This window comes from Musa acuminata, chromosome BXJ1-9 (assembly GCF_036884655.1).
Source record: "Musa acuminata AAA Group cultivar baxijiao chromosome BXJ1-9, Cavendish_Baxijiao_AAA, whole genome shotgun sequence".
Lineage (NCBI taxonomy): Eukaryota > Viridiplantae > Streptophyta > Magnoliopsida > Zingiberales > Musaceae > Musa > Musa acuminata.
Window position 1 is genome coordinate 11,085,491 of NC_088335.1, and position 18,357 is coordinate 11,103,847.

The 18,357-nt window shown below is 36.8% G+C and overlaps 1 protein-coding gene across 1 annotated transcript in view; it reads right to left on the bottom strand.

Moving 5' to 3' along the window:
- LOC135593190 (probable cadmium/zinc-transporting ATPase HMA1, chloroplastic) overlaps positions 1-18,357 on the bottom strand; it is a 35,987-nt gene that overhangs the window by 3,815 nt on the left and 13,815 nt on the right. Inside the window, exons 6-12 of the mRNA XM_065083050.1 lie at positions 18,126-18,238; positions 12,564-12,805; positions 9,801-9,906; positions 7,369-7,533; positions 3,951-4,167; positions 785-972; positions 610-696 (exon numbers count right to left, since the gene is read on the bottom strand). Of these exons, the coding sequence (XP_064939122.1) occupies positions 610-696; positions 785-972; positions 3,951-4,167; positions 7,369-7,533; positions 9,801-9,906; positions 12,564-12,805; positions 18,126-18,238 (1,118 nt within the window). The remainder of the gene's footprint in view (positions 1-609; positions 697-784; positions 973-3,950; positions 4,168-7,368; positions 7,534-9,800; positions 9,907-12,563; positions 12,806-18,125; positions 18,239-18,357) is intronic.

Sequence of the window (18,357 nt, forward strand, 5' to 3'; positions counted from 1 at the left end):
TCCTTTACTTGCTTATCAAGAAACATACAACTACAATGAAAATTCACATAGGATAAAAGAGATTAGTTTGGTGGTGCATATAGTGAAGCATTTGCTTACAGTTACTGATGCACACAAAGACCATAGACAACGCTCATGCTCACAGCCTGTTGTGTTTAGGTTTCTTGTGAAGTAAATTCAAGGAATCCGAGTACATACTAAGTCAGGTTACATACTTTTTGTATGTGAGACATTATAGTGCAACATTTTCTGCAAATTATGACAAAGTCCAGAAAGAGAAGAGACTGGTTCTGTCATGCCTATCAATAACTATAATTTCATTAAAAAGGGAGTAAACTAAAACAGATAGACGGCTGACAGAAAATGTCACAATATGTTACTATGAAGTATGAACTAAGAAGTACCATTGAGATTGAAAGAAATAAACCCATAGTTAAGGAACAGCCAAAGTGCCAAACATAAATTTTATCATAAATCTTGATTTAAGAGATGGCTATGTTTAGAAAAGAGGATCAGAAAAATGTATTCACCAGGAACATAAACCTAAATCATAATTATGAAATATGTAAAAAAAATGTGAGTAATGCAGCATTTGTTCAAGAGACAGACCGTCAGCCAAAGAGGAAGATAGCCAAACACTGAAGGAAGTGAAGCAAAAACAATGCAAGATAAAGCAAGTGCAACACTTTGCTTCACCTGCAAGTATGCAATATTGGTTTTAGTCCAATGATCAACTAATCCAGGAAAAACAACTCGAAAATGCTGAATGTCATAGACAAAGTACCAAAGAAGTCGTTTGACGAGCTTTAGCTATACAAAATGGAACTCCAGTAATGTTATCTTGAAGTAACAGCACATCTGCTACAGCTGTTGCTGTTGCACTTGCACGTTGAGCTAGCACAATACCCACAGTAGCGGCAGCAAGGGCAGGTGCATCATTAATACCATCTCCTACCATTATCAAACCTCCACCTGCATGCAAAAATCATAGGGATGATTCTAATTATTACTAATGAAAACATGTAAGAGAAGCATGTTGGTAAAAATCCTCCTAGTATTTACGGAAAGCTCTGAAAAAAACGTAGGATGTACAGGAAGAGAATTCCTTAAGTAGGAGAGTGCTTACTTCATCAAGGACATGAAATAAACTAAATGAAAAAATAGAACTAAAATGATACCAGAAAAAAAGGAGGGGACTACAGATGTCCATGATCTGACTCATTCAACAAAATCATATTTAAAGGGAGGAAGCACCCCAAGAATCTGGCAACCCAGACAAGGGCCCTTCTAGATATTTGGCTAGGGTCATCTTGGAACCCTTTAAAAAATCTATGATTCCTTTCTCTCCAAATTAATCAACATCACCAAAACTGTCCTATGTGGGAGGAAAACCAAAGAGTCACCAAGAGTCGCAAAGCTCAGTTTCAACATCAGGGAAGCATGGGAGAGCATCATCATCACAAATAGAGTGCCAAACTAAAGCAGCAAAAGGGCATTGCAGGAGATAGTTATTGGAGCTAACCATCACGTGTCAAAATTGTCATATGCATCTTGAATCTACTTCAAAAGAACTTCCGTAAGTGTGTATTTGTTCTTAAGAGCCAACCAAATAAATCATTTGGCCTTTTGGATAAAGTCAAAATCCATATGATCTAGAGAAAATATCATTTAAGATCAGGAAAACCTAAGATGACATCCACCTCCAAGAACTTGAATCTCTGTGAGTACACATCATGTTGACCTGCTGGACAAAGCATAAACAGAGCTGAAGATGCTTTTACAATCGAATCTATGCCTCATTGAATCCACCTTTCATGATGACTCAACTATCACCTGAAACCTAAAATCATGTTTCTCACTATCTTTATATACCATATATTGCTTCATGCACCTTAAAATATGACAAGTATCTTCAGATCATCTCAAGAATCTTAATTGAGCCACAAAGGGAAGTTGCTTCAATATCTTGTCCAGGTTACTTTATGAAATGGAAACATAAATTGCACTGCAATTCAATTATTATGCTATTATATGGCTAGTGTTTCAAGTGAACAAGTTGGAGGAACAGATTAGTGGCTCAAGTTATGAATGTGCTAGTACTTAATTACTGGTAAAAAATTTAGTAATTTGGTCATGATGTATTGCAGGCATGACTATTTTGTGTAATTATTAGTTCTCTTTAACCAACAGTCACTCAGGTTAAGGTAAATATGCAGATTTTCTAGATTGTTTTTGGTTTAACATCTAAAATCACTTTGTCTTTAAACTGATCAGCAGCAAAGCCACACTTATGACCTATGAAGGTTTTAAACTTACGACAGTTTAAATCCAAACCCTTACCTTTTGTTCAAGCCTTAACAGGGCTCTTAACTCTCCTTTGGTTGCTTCACGATATTAAAGCCTGAAAATCTCTTTAAAAAAAGGCAGTAACACAAAATTCAAAGCAAAAGAGAAGATGGTTACAATAAATTTTGGGAAAGTACTTCAAGGTAGAGTACTAACTTCAATTATGCATGCATATTGTTGCATCTTTAAGCTAGAGAGCTAAAGATAAAGTAGGAGGGTTGGATTAAGCAGCTGACAAGCAATATATACTATTATGATATCCTACAAGAACATGGCACCGAAGTATTACCAGAGATATTGCCCCTAGTAAAGCTTGTGGCAGCAAAAGATCAGACAAGGATTTACATCTCAATGTTTCACTCATGAAGTAAAACTTATTGAATTGATGTTGTGTTATACACAAATTACAAGGTCTCGAACATATCTTAGTGAATCAGAACCAGTCTATTCTTTCATGTGGTTTTGAGATAAGCCAGGTCTCAACAACTCAAAACCAAACCAGTTGCAGGCTATCTACCATCAAGCCCATAAAATTTTACATGAAACCTCAACCTAGACAATTTAAGGTTTTCCGAATGCAACCTTTTCCAGCACTCCAATCTCCTCATCTCTGCTCTACCTCAACCAGAACTTTTAAGGGTTTAGGCCCTCAGATCACTATTTTGCTGTTCTCTCCACCTCGTATACACTTGGCCGCCCCTTGTTGACACATTCAAAGTAGAGGCCGTGCTACTACATGTAAATCTGTTAGCTTTCTTTTTTCCTTTTTCTGTAGGAGAGAAAAGATTTAACAATGATATTTGCTTTATTGTTTTTCTTCCTTTATTTGTGATAATGGTCGTGTCAGTCAATACAAAATGAAAACCATGACCCTACAGGAATCCTTAAGCCCAAACTTAAATCCTTGTCTCCATCAACCAAGTGTTAATTCCAACCTAGGGATTCCATGGCTCTTGCTATTGTGACCGATGGGTACATCAACCTAGAGTGTTGACTACAAACAAGCTTTGATTTGAACTCTTCTCTTTCAGTATCTTGCGCAACAACTAGAGCATAAATTTTTTTCCACCATGTGCTTGCCACAAGAACAAATTTAGTAACCTTCAATATCATAGCATAATACACAATAGATAACATTTTGTATAATCTATATCATGGTTCGCATTACCGGTCTATACCGGTGTACCGACCAGTTGTCGGTATAGTACGTACCGAATTGTACCAAGCATACCAACACATGATATACTGAGGTGTATCGATGTACCGCCCATACCAATCCTCTGTCAGACCGATATGTACTGCCCATATCAAGCGGTACGCTTCGGTATGACAAACCTTGATCTATATGAATAACTTAAGATGAAATTTATAAAAAAAGACCTAGTTTAGTCAAAATTTATGCTACAAGGAGTGCTCCATCATCTAGAAGACAACATAGTGGAAAGATATTTTGAGAATTTACAAAATAGATATACAAAACCTGAGGCATCATATCATTGGACGATGCTATTTGTCAAAACTTGCCTATATACTAAAAAAGAAACAAAAACAAATTAAAAGCTATACTGATGCGGCAAAATAAACACAACCAAAATTGTAATTACCTCTATCTCTAGAAGTGGTTTTAACTCGATTGAGCTTTTCTTCGGGCTTCAAGCAGCAATAAACTTCATCAATACCCACAATTTTAGCAATTCTCATTGCGCTCAACTCATGATCACCAGTTAGCATCATTATACGAAGCCTTGCTTTATCTTTTAAGGTGGATATGACTTCTACAACACCAGGTCGTGGTTCATCTTCAAAATGAAAGAGTGTTACCTGGAGAGAGTTTCCCTTCAAAGTTCAAACATCATTGCACAAAAAATAACCTCCAAATAAACACTTCATAAGCCATCATGATAAACTTGTAAGATGGCACCTTATACTGTAAAAAGATCACATTTTCTTTTCAAAATTTGGCAAACTGGTGCTGATAGAAGAAAACGAAGGAAAAACAAGTCTGAACATTTAAGGAGAACAACACACTGAGTACATACATCTATCTATACAGAACTACTTATTCCCCTTGAAAATGATGACGAAAGTAAAAAAGGAGACCCTGGGCTCGGCTTCTAGGACTAACAAGTTCTGTAACACAAATAAAGTAATCACCAGAATCCAAAATACTCCTTTTCGATTGGTACTTGACATAAAACCATGTACAACTACTCTGGCACTCACAACCCAGTAATGTTATCCAACATATTTAGGGAACCTCAGTGAACATCATTTAGTATACTGGAGAATTAGTATTATATTTTTATAAAAGACTAAGTGGGTAGTGGAAAAATCTAAAGAGATTTAAAGTACTAGATTTAAAACATGATATACTTAAAAATTCAAACATATAAACCGTGTAGGTATTGTTGTAGATATGGATCTTGTTGTTTGTAGGTATTGTTGTAGACTAAACAACAATGTTATAAAGGTGAAGAGATTTAAGGATAAAATTATAGTCTTAAAATTTATTCTATGAAAGAGATTCTAGATATCATAAATGCTTATGCTCCATCCAAAGGGATTAGATGATCAAACCAAAAGAAAATTTTAGATAAATTTAAAGGAGACCATTCAAGGAACACCTTTACTTGAAAATTTTAAATAGAGGAAAATTGAATGGGCATGTAGGAAAAAGAAATGGTGAATTCAAAGGTGTCCATAGGGGTTTTGGTTAAGGAGAGAGGAATGAAGATGGTAGTTTTTAATTTGCTATTTGGTACTATCTCAATACTTACTTCAACCAGAGATGAAAATATGGTTACTTGCTTAAAATAGTGGTCACAACTCACAACTATAGTCAAAATAAACCTTTTCCTCATAGAACACTAGATAAAGTTGTGTGTAAAGGTATCTAAAGATATTCCAAGTGAAGGCTTAACAAGTAAGCATTGTTTGATGGTATTTCATATTTGTACAGAATTGAAGAAAAAGAAAATAGAGAAATTTAACAGCACTAAATGGTGGAATTTCAAAAATAATAATGTAAGGACTTTTAAATTTAGAATGAAATAAAAGGAGGTATGGAACTTGGACAGGGATAATATTAACACCACGTGGACTATGATGGCCAATAAGAATACATTGAAGCTTTATGAGGATGTTGCATATGTTGAAGCCAAACTAAGGCTTGCTGCCAAGTAAACTCTAAAAATTGGGGTTAATCCCCCGATCCAAGCCAGGGGTGATAAGCCTTGTTCTTTTTTAAGTTTTCCTTCCTAAAGAAAAACCCTAAAACATGCCCCATCTCTCTCACACACAAATCCCTGTCATTTGTCTCCTATCACCGGCATCCACCAGCACTCATCACCCCTGGCCCTACTGAATCAATACTCCTCCACCGCTACTACTACTACAGTGGCTAAACTAGCATCAATTATTTTAATTTTTTTTTATTTTTCAGGATATGGATTATAGGATATAAATGATGAGAAGTTGGTCAATTCCTCAATCAATCATCCAAGATCCACACGCTTGGGCATTTAGAGGCATTTAGAGCATAAATATACTTACCTGATTGGGCTAGAGAACAAAGGACACTGGCTTGTCTAGTGGAGTGAGAAAATGGGAACTTCTCAATCTTTTATTTATTTAGTACCTCAATCTAAAAGTTTCTAGAAATCGAAATTCCATGAGAAAACTCAAACAATGTGAAGTTTGCTTGACCACCTCATTGTATGTACCACTATTGAATTCGGATTCAATTATCTTCTCTAGGACTATGGTTTTCTATGTAATTTACAACATGTTTCCTCAGGATGTTTCAATTTCTTAGAATAATTGCCCCAAAGACCATCCTAGTTACCACTATGGTGCAATAAATGCTTTAACATCTTTCCCAAGTACTTGAATATGTACTTGATCATATTCCACATTGAGTCCAATCAAAAATTCTAAAATCTCTTTTCTTTCTGTTATCATTAGTAAAATAGTAACATCTTCATTCTTCACTACATATCAAATTCTCAATTATTCTTTATAATAATCAAGTTCAACACACAATACTTTCATAGTATTATGGTACTCAAATACAAATAAAGTACCTTGCTTTATGGAATGAATCTTGGTCTTGATCTCATAGATCTGGGAAACATCTTAACATCTTTAACTGTAAAATACGTTCATTTCACTGCCTCGCAAATCCTTTTTGTTGTAGTCAGAAACATGCATATTCTGTACATCTTTGATTGTATTGAGTTCCAAATCTATGTCAACCTTTTTCACCCCAGGTAGCAAACTTCGGATAATCTTCACTCACTCAGTTCTAGTCCAACTAAGTGGCTTAATCTAACTTTTTCTAAAATGTGCACAGGTTAAGATAATACTGGATAGTTTCAACTTTCAACCATTGAGTCTAAAAGAGAGACGAACTTTTTTAGAAGTTAACTAGTGATCGATTGAAATTGAATTAGACATGAGGAAGAAAGAAAGATTTTCTTGGACAATTGAAATACAAAGAAAAACTTCTGGTATTTTATCAAATAGACCCCAATATCATACAGAAAGAAATTCTTCTTCATTCACTTGATTCTAAAAATCTAACACAGTTTATAGAATACACATTTACACAAAATGGGGAAATTAAATTACACAATCAGGAGACTAATCTTCTCAAAATTAGAAAACTGATTTTCATAAAATCAGGAAACTAATTTCAACAAAATCAGGAAACTTACCTTCCCAAAATCAAGAAAGTAATTTCCACAATTAGAAAGTCAAAAAGAGCAAAATAATAAAAAACATAAAAATTAGAAATAGATTTACAAGAAAATAGTAAGTATATTAAATCAATCAATAATTAGTCATTAAGTTGTTTAGGGCATACCTTTTGATTTTCTTGTCATAATGCAGGAATAGATACAATATCAACTTTCATAAATGGAAAAGATGATCATTTGAGTCAACATACCTACTATCAATCAGTTTCAGCTACTTAATTAGTATGATCCCAGAAACGGCAACAGAGTTCCGTAGCTTGCTTACCTTCTTATTGATAGAAAGAGCAGCTTGCACAAAATCACTTCCATGGGCAGATGTCCTTGCTGCTTCTTTTATCTTTTCAGATTCATCCATAGATTTACACAAAGAGGCAATGTATTCAACAGAACCAAGTGAAGCTTTTGAAATATCATCTTGCCATGTTCCTGACTATAATGAAGCAAAAAAACACAACTTGTTAAACTAGAAAATATGGCCAGTAGAATATTGTGTAAAAAGTTATCAATATCATGGTGGACACAATGAAATATCAAATAATAAATACATAGGAGTTATCAGTGAGAAGACAATTAACTGCAGCATAAAAGAGTTAGACTATTGCAAAACCTATTGTATGTCTCTGCCATAATTCCGATACTCATACACATCATGTTGGATCATTTAATGTCGTGGCGATTGTTGTTGTTAATAATGATGATGATGCCTACCTTACATGTTTATACTAACTACATCTACATTGATATCAGTGTACATAACCAATCTGCTTGTTAAAAGAAATTGGGATTCAAAACACTGGACCTTTGGACAAACATTTTCAATCTTTTGTGTCAAGGTTGTAAGAATCAGGAATCAGATCCTGATTGGTCTTTCAAAAGAGTCTTAATCAGATCGGATAAGCCAAATCAAATTATGTGGATAGAAGGAATGGGTTTCGCCAGAAACAAAACTAAAAATTACCAATCATTTAAATAAATAATTTATAAGAAGAATATTTGGATAATAATAAAAATAGATTTCATCTCTTTTTTACAATTTTTAACCACATTCATAAGGTAAACAAAATTCTCTAATCAGAAGATCTTGCAGCATGAAATATCAGCCATCCCAGTACACTCGATTTCAGGATGTGGCTACAGTTTACATTCTCAGCCTACTAATGGTCTAGAAGAGTCAAACATCTGGTTCTTAGGGAAAGGGAAAGGAACACAATCTCAACATCCCTAGGACATGATTGACAAGCAATGATTTCAGTAGTTTCAGTCTAGTGACAAGACACCATCAGGATGCAGCACTGTTATACATGGCATGTAACAGTGTGTGCTTCACAAAATCAGTGGAGATGGTAGCAACATCAACGACAATGAATCGACCGATGGTGGCAAACACAGTGATGGCCAGTCAATTGTTCTCACTACTCAAAGTCGAGGTGGGATATGGATCAAGGAGTAGTATTTTATTCATACCACACAAGATTCAAATAGTGGAGCATGAGGATCCATGCGAGACGTTCATGGTCGCAAAGATAAGGGAAAAGAAATGGCAGTTGATGATCTTTCTCAGATGTGACAAAGCCTGCTTGATATCAACACTAGTACTAGTTGAACTTATTCCCAACCTTCTTATGATGGATATGATGACTAACAGATGCATGGTGCAAGTTGGTCATTATTCTCAAAGTCGAATACACGACAGAGGTACACTGATGATACACTGACAGCCACAGCTCGACAACACTCCATGCTCCAAAATCATACCAGCCACGATCGTAGCCATAAGAGTCCCGTCAATGATGATACAGAATAGATGACGACTGCAAGCACATTATTGCATCAGCGGCACATTATTTACCTGGATCAAATGTCATGGGAGCATTTCCATGCATAAGTCCTACAGTTGCACCATATCTGACAGACAGTACCATCATGCTGAGGACCCGATCCACCAACCATTGATCACATCATTCATCTTGGTTCTAAGAGCATTACAAAGATCACCACGCTTGGTATCAGACCCATACTGATCCTAGATGTACCGATACGGACCCGAACACTTATTTGTCTTTGTTTTACATCCTATTTAGTCTTTTATAAACCTATCCAGTTTCTAATCATCTAATTTGAGTTTTCGGGGAAGGTCTCCTAAGAGCTAAACACCAAAGGATTCACAGCATCGGAGTTAATCGGGCAACAGAGCATGAGCAAGCTCAATTTTGTATCAGAAAATGTCTCAATTTGTATTGTCTCTCTAGATGAGAGATTTTCATTAATCTATGTCTCATTATAAAAAGACAATCTAATTTGATAGTATATAACCAGAAAAAGGTAAGAAATTAGAATAAAGGTTTTTATGGATTTTTTACAATATTTTATTTTTTTAATTCAATACATACCCAATGTACCAACACTTATTCACCGGTATTTTCTTGGTCCACACAGTGACCGGTACTGCTCCGGTTACAGAGATGGCAAACCTTGCTTCTGAGTGTGACAATAACATCAAGAACATGGAAGAATCATATATTGTGCTACAAGTACATGCCAAACTAGATGAAGACTTGCTATCACCAAATCTATTGATTCATGAATGTTCCAATCAAATTCCAAAACATGTTAAAAAATTGGAGCATCATGGAATATCTATGTATAATATACATAGAGAGATTAAAAGTTAGATGAACCTTTATTCTGATTGCACACCTTGATGCCAGTAAGTGTTGCAAAAAGACCTCTACCAGGTAGACACTCAAAACTCTTAATAAAAATGTCTGGAAGGTCTTTCCCGAGACTATGATCAACAAGAGCTCTGCAAATCAACAGGCCATATGTCAAAGATAGTAGTCCTTTCTTATTACAAAGATATTGAAACATCACTTTTCCAAGGTTGAGACATCATTTCAGCAGATCTAAATTTACCAACCTTGAACTTCTAATACTAATTAATTGCAACTAAAAACAATAAATTCAGCTAACATTTACTGAAGATTAATTACTAAGAATAACTTTCATATTTGCTGATTAAGACATAACAGCACATAACACTAAGTAACAGGTAACTACAAGTTATTCTCCTTCAAGATCATAATATCATGAAAAAAGATGCTTTTCTAATAATCCATCGGTTGAAAAAATGTATTTAAAACATGGTTCAAAAATGTCTAGAATAAGAATTATACCACAGAGCAATGTAAAAAAGGCATAACCCAACCAGTTGCAAACTTAAATTAAACTATTAGGCAAGGACTATCGTGCTGTGTCGTGCTGCCCAAAAATGGCCAAAAAATTTAGGTTTTCTTTTCTAATTTATTGGTATATAAGTTGTATGTGGATAAGAATCAAGTATAAATGAATAAGTTATAAGGAGTAAAAATTGAATTTATCGTTTCGGATCCACTGATGAACAACTTTGTCGTACCGGCCTCCGTCGAAGGAAGTTGCTTATGTTGATTAGGAACTTTAATTACAACAGCTTAAGAAAGAAGAGTGAGAATAAGAGTGAGTGAGAATCAGTGAAAGAGGAGAGAGACAGGAAAATTTAAAGCCCTAAAAAAGGTTCCAACGATCAATTTGACCATCGGGGTCAAACTAGACCCGATATGAGTTGGTATTGGTCAAATTCTGATTACTACCAACCTGCATTGACCGAAACAGGATAAGTTTTGACCATATCCACCGACACATGCCACATAGCGACCGATACCAGGCCATGTTTCAGTGTACCACCCAAACCGGGTTGGTCCACATAGTGGACAGCAGGCGAACTGGTATGTACCGCCCATTTCATATCATTTCAGATAGTACATCAAATCTTAAACCATGCTCTATATCAATTTCAAAAATATGTGCCACCAAATATGCCAATATATGGGCATACAGGAGTGGTGTCCTATCAAGGGTTTGACAACTTAATACTAGGACGACAGCAAGCCCTAGTCAACTAGTTGGCATGTAGTAACCAGCATATTATCAATATGTTGGCCTGCTGCAAAGAAAGTAACTCTGATCATATCATCATAAAAGAAATGCTAGAGACAAACACATGTATGAGAAAACGAGGCATACAGGAGATGAAATAATGCAAAGTTTAGAACTTTCGATAAATACATGATTCAATCATTACACTGGCTTACATACTGATATGCAGCTCATCGTTTTATGCCTGCTGTAGAATTGCTTTTTCTCATCAAGAAATACACGGAAAAGCCTATCTTATCAAAGTCTAATCACATGCAATTTGCATCGAACAAAATTTACATGTTATTATGTTGTTTGATCAACACATGAATGTCATGTCATGTGTGATCAAACAAAATTTCATAAATGTCATGTATGATCAAGCATGATCAGACTATCCTTCTACTTTGGATGTTTAAGTTGTCTGTTGTCCCTATTCAAAAATTAGCTGCTGTGGATGTCAAAGATGCACTAGAATCCCGAGATAGAGCTTTAAAAGATAGGTCAGCTATCATAGGCATACATCAAGAGAGAAAAGAATGAAATCAAGAGCTAAAGCAACAAAATGACAAACATATCTTTGATGCAAAAGTGCCCTGCAGGCTTCAGTCCAAGAAACAACTGGATGTTAAGTGCCATACAAGATGCACTCAAAGTAACTTGTTGAATACCATGTGTTTACAAGGGAATATATTAGAGCTGCTTTACATTTGTCTATAAGGGATTACATTCAAGGTGCTGTAATTGTCTATCTCTAGGAGAGGCATGTGCAGGAATAACACCAGAATAGATGTTGAAGTCCTCACAGTTAATTCTTGCTTGTCACTGTCTGTTACATTAACCAGAACAATATAAGGACAGTGGCATAAGGTTATAAGATTCCTTGTTCTGACCAGAAGCTTTATTTAGATATGCATCTGAATGATAAAGTCATGCATAAGTCATTTCAAAGGAAATTGAATGAGCTCAAAATTTTATTGTCCAAAACAACCTAATAGCAGCACTGCAAGAGAATTACAGTGCCTTTATATCTGCAATCTACATAAAAAGGATGTACCCAGAGCAACAGGCTCCTGCCAATGCCGGGTCTAGCAAGGGTCAATGTACGTTGTCTTATCCTTGTACCAAGCACCTTGCCCTTGTCTGTAATCTATATGCTGAGATCATTTCCAGAAATCATACACAATCGGATTGCCTGATTTATCATCAGTGACATAAGATGATTAGGCTAGCATCAAGGAAAAACTGAGTTGACAGCCCACATGATAATATTGAAGATCGTAGCATTAAATATTTAGAATGCTTTAAAGTTTAAATTCCTCCCATATGCTTGTTTAAGGTTCTTGTGCTCCCATAAACTTTTATTTCTTGGTGCACATACTTCAGAGCTATTGTGCCTTGAAAAGGAAGAATACAAGAGGTATATTGAAAAAAAAAGTTGCTTCTATTTCACTTGGTGACTACCACAGTAATAAAAATAATCTAAGTGAATAAATTATGCTTGTTCACCTCCCAATAGGATGGGTAGTTCCTTTTTCCATTGCCGCAGCAACAGCTAAAGCTTCACTTTCACAATTTGGCATACAACACAAAGAGACATCAGATTTGCTCTCCCCAAACCAATGGCCATGAATCGGCTCAATTGCCTTACACATAAGCTTCCCTGTTGTTAGAGTTCCAGTTTTATCAAATGCTATAGACTTACAAGCAGCAAGAGCATCAAAGACATGCCCACCCTTCAGCAAAATTCCCTAGAATAATGAAAAAGAAATCAAATTGGTGAAAGTAACAAGAGTTGCACATTATGATTTAGGCAAATAACTTGAAATTAATATTAAAATCCATTGACAATCAACTTTTACCATATAGGCACATACGTGATTTATGAAGTGTCATACTTTAAATGGCATAATATAGCTCTAACGATTCTTCTTAAGTTCCTAAAATTTCCATCACATTGTCTGATATTGTATGTAACGAGGATTTAGTTGCATCATCTTAGGCCATGCTCATGGCACAATTGATGAATCTAAGTTACAGGCATACCTATGTTCTAATTAAACAATCCAAGCTTGGACATCCAAGAAGAGTAAATACTAAATGCTGTTGATGTAGGACAGAGATAGAGAGAACATAAAATGCAAATTGAGAAAACAAAGATTATTAACAATTAGCAAGATGTTTTTGCGTGGCAAAACAAAAGGCATGAAATTCTAATCTTAGAAGCATTCTGATACTAATAAAGAACAAGGCAGGTAACTTTACCATATGTGATTATTGTGTGACGCATGATTCGCCTTACTGGTTCGTACCGATATACCAACCGACCGTTAATACAGTACATATCAAACCATACTGACGTACTGACACATTATATGGTGGGACATACCAACAACCCAATATATACTGCTCATATCGGTCCTCTGTCAAACCGGTACATACCACCCGTAATCCGTATCGAGCGGTATGTCACAGTACATCAAACCTTGGTGTGACGCAAGGTTTATAGTTAACCTTGGTGTACCATGTTGAATCTCGGATTTTGATGATGAAGTCAATTGTCATTTGTTATCTAATCTAATATGTTGAGATAAGTGTGCAGGATTAACTACGATGAAAGTAAGACATGCCGCAGGAGTTGCGCCGGAGTCAAGACAATGATCACGTTGGGAGTTCGAGAGTTTGACGGAAGTTCGGACAGTCGTCGGAGGTTCTGCGGGAACAAATCCGAGAAGTCCATGAGCTTGCCAAAGAAGCTCGTCGGAACTCGCCAAGTGGATCATCGCAAGTCCAGGAGTTTGCCGGAAGTCCGCAGGAGCATCACCGAGGGTTCATCGGATGATCAACGGAAGTTCGTCGGAAGCTCGCCGGAAGAAGCGATTGACGCACCGGAGCAAGTTGCAGTAAATGTCTTAGGGAATATCGTAGTTAGCACAATGATTAAGTTGGAAATGGGAGGTGATCCCATTAACTTAATCTTGGGGCAATTGGGCCCCTGAAAAACCCAAATTGGGCCGAATGGATCAACCCATTCGGACCCTGATTTCTGCCAGGCGGTTGAACCGCCCAAGCCAAGAGGTGGCATCGCCTGGGCTGAGTCTCCGAGGGAGACTGGGCGGTGCAACCGCCCCAGCCAGGAGGTGGCACCGCTTGGGCTCAGTCTCCGAGCGAGACTGGGCGGTGCAACCTCCCCTGACAGGAGGTGGCACCACCTGAGCTTGGTCTTCGAGCTCTGCCAGGAGGTGCAACCGCCTCAGTTAGGCAGTGGCACCGCCTGAGCTCGGTCTTCGAGCTCTGGCAGGAGGTGCAACCGCCCCTGACAGGAGGTAGCACCGCCCAGAGGCTCAGTCTTCGAGCTCTGCCAGGCGGTGCAACCGCCTTAGTCAGGAGGTGCAACCGCCAGATCCTGGAATTCCGGGAATTGACAGTTTTGAGCTCCAAATTCAAACTGGGTTTGGGCCTATAAATACCCCACCCATTCAGCACTGAAAGGGCACTCATATACACCGAAATCTTGATCTTGTTCTGTGATTTTTAGAGCTCAAAATTGTTGTAAAGGCCAAATATTCTCCCTCTTTTCTTCCAATTTCTGAGTTTTAAAGAGAGGAGAGAAAATTCTGTAAGGGTTGTCTCCTAAGCCCGTCAAAAGAAGTGAAACTGTAAAAGGGTGGTTGGCCTTCACCTATTGAAGGAAGGCCTCTAGTTGACGTCGGTGACCTCGTCGGTGGAGGAAGCCAAAAGTGGAGTAGGTCAAGATTGACCGAACCACTCTAAATCTCGGTTTGCATTTACTTTGAGCATATTATCTTTACTGCAAACCTCCTCAAAAGCTTACTGCTTTCTGTGCATATACGATCGGGTTTCAAGCTTTGCACTTTCCGAATCGGCGTTTAGACGTAAATCAGTTTCATCGTACGATCATCATATTTCCGTTTGCGTTTACGTCTTGATTTCTATCATAACTGCAAACTACCTCCATATCCTTGCTTAAATTGCATCTCGCTTAATCAAGTGATTTACGAATATGCATTTAGACGTAAATCAGTTTTTTCGTACTAATATCATATTTCAGTTTGCGCCTACTATCTGATTAGAATCATAACTGCAAACTGCATTTATATCTTTGCTGCATCTCGCTTAAACAAAAGTTAAAGTGATTTACGAATCGGCTTTCTTACCAAAATCACTTTTAACGAACGAACGCAGCTTTTATTTTAATCGTAGAAGGTTTTCCGCTGCACTAATTCACCCCCCCCCTCTCCTTAGTGCTCTTGATCCTAACATACCATACCATACCAAACCAATCAAAATTGTTAACCTTGGTGTGACATAGAGATTGCTATTAATTGACAGGTAAAGGAAATTTAATCATGTAAGTTCATCAGGCAAGATTAGGAATTTGTCATTATCCCATCCAAACACAAGTTCTGATCCAGAACCAATTAGTTGAAGACAATTTAAAACGCTATTCGACAACAAATATTCACAAGTGTATAGGACAAAGAGTGCACTTAGTTGTCAGGTAAAAGCAATTTATTTATGCAAATTCATCAAACAAGAATTGGGAAATTGTCAGACATAACAAAACTGAAGAGAAGTTAAGTTGCTAAATCAAGATCCTTCAAACCACAGAAGCTCTGATCCTGAAAAATTTAGTTGAAGACAATTTGGCATTCTATTCAACAAGTAGGATATATAGGGTCAGTCCTTGTTGCTTTTGCAATCCCATGTTTAGGAAGCAGTTATGGCGAAGCAACTAAAAGAGACAAAAATGATCTAAGCCCTAAACAATAGAATGACAACCTAAATATTGCATAAGCCCTCAAAAATGGCTGGAGGCTAAGGCGGTGGTAACATAAGACAGCATATAAGCAACCTCCAATGACAAATCCATCTGTAAGTGAGATGACAACAGGCACATTTGATAAAGAACCTATTCTTTGAAGGCAGCCACTGTTTGCCTAGAAATTATCACACCTTGTATTGCTTGATTGAAATGCTACAATTTCTTTGCCCTGAGCTGCACTGGTTTAGCTGAAGATCATGGCTCTGTTATGGCAAGCTGGGGTGTTCTTTCTAGGTACTTAAAGCATGATGCATTCTCCACATGATAATAAGCAGGGTACAGCATGGTTACAGCATTAGTTGAACATTTTGTTTCTGTTAGACTATGTAAAAGAGGTGCTTCTACAATATCACACAACAATGGATGTGGCCATTGCCATCACAATAGAAGCTTACCAAGGCAACAAACAAACCTCAGCCTTTTCTAAACCAGACTTTTCTGCTTTGAGGCAGAGAAAATCCTCAAAGGTATTTACAGGGAGCAAAGGCAAAAATTAGCTGCTGAAATTGCAAGAACATAGCAAGATACGTATAATGCCCTATTAACTACTTTCATTTCTTTCTTTCTTTTAGCTGATTACCACTTCAGAGTTCTTGAATATTGTTATATGGCTCAAAGGAATTGAATGACAAACAAGAGGAGGTGGAGCCTTATCCGATCCCACCTGGATCTTGGAAAAGAACACAGAGGCAAGGATGCGGGGCAATGCTAAATTGCAAGAACATAGCAAGATCCTAGCCATAACAAGACTTAATCCTAATGGTACAGAACACAGAGGCAAGGATGCGGGGCAACGCTAAATTGATGGCAACCATAAGGTATAAGAGGCCATTACTCATGATCACATGTGAGAAGCAGAACATACAGATAGGAGCAAACATACTCCACAATAATTTTGCAAGGACATGTGGTTCCAAAAATGAAATATTTCCTCTCATAAGTTCTTTTAGTTAGCTACATAAATGATAGCTTGTTGGCCTCCAAGCATAAGAAAATCTGTTTCTTTAATATTTTCAACATATCAAATTACTTTAGTTTAGCTTTAATTTCTCTAGCTTTTGCTCGAACTATTCTCCGCATCAAAGAAAGAATCCCTGTAGACAGAGCACATCTCAACAACTTGGTATGAGCATGTACAGCCAACACCTTTAAGTCTCTTAACTGTCAATCTATGCAGCTGAAGCATGCACTGAGATCTAAAGTTCTAAACTTTGAGTAAAGAAGTCAAAATATAACAATAAACTAATAAGGATTGAAATTTCATACCGTACCAAAATTTCGAGACTTATTCGGTATGGTACGGTACTGTATACCGAGCAGTATATTTCGGTATACCGCTCCGGTATATATATATATGTATGTATATATATATATGTATGTATATATATATATGTATGTATATATATATATATATATACCGCTCCGGTATATATATATATATATATATATATATGTATATGTATATATATATATATATATATATATATATGTATATGTATATATATATGTATATGTATATATATATATATATATATGTATATATATATATGTATATATATATATAATTATAAATTATATATATATATATATAGGTAAACCGCTCGGTTTACCTCTATATGGGGCAACGTTGCCTCTCTTCTCGAAAGAAAAGAAAAAATTGTGACATTGCCTCGGGCGACGTCGCAGATAAAAAAAAATTTACAGGCAGCGTCGCCCGAGAAGAGAAGAAAAAAAAATCTTCGCCTCTCTCCGCCCCGCGATGCCGATGCCTCTTCTCCTGCGTGCGGATAAGAAGTCGCCGACAACCAAGGAGGAGAGCAACGATCTTCTGGTTCTCCCTTTTTTTCCTATTTCTTTCTTCTCCTTCTCCCTCTTCTTTCTTCTCCCTCGGTCACTGACGACGATAACGCCTCAATCGACGGTACCGCTTGGTAGCGAGCGATCCGTGTACCAGTCTACTGACGGACCGATACGTACCGCCCAGTACGAGCAGTATCACTTGGTATTGCAGACCTTGCTAATAAGTAGATAAAACAACAGAAATTATTTTTACCAAGAAATTAAGCATACAAGATTTGTTATACACCAGTAAGAGAATTGAAAGCTAAGCTACGTTGATGATATCAAAAATGGTTGAACAGATTGAACATAGATATCAACATAGATCAAGGAATATTATAGCAGTCAGTATGGTTCAAAAGTTGAAAAAAGTTGTTAACTGTTACCTTACGTGCACATGCACTGATTGCAGTAGCATATGCTAAGGGTGCGACAGCCAATGCACAAGGAGAAGCTGCTACCATAAAACCTAAAGCACGATAAACTGAACCCCTAGAAACTACAAGGCAAAAATCAATAAAGAACCATTCAAAACTTCAAGTCACAATAAGTGTATCAAAGGACTTCATTTATTACAGGAATAAATATCTCTAGATCTATCTCCAAGTTATAGCAAAA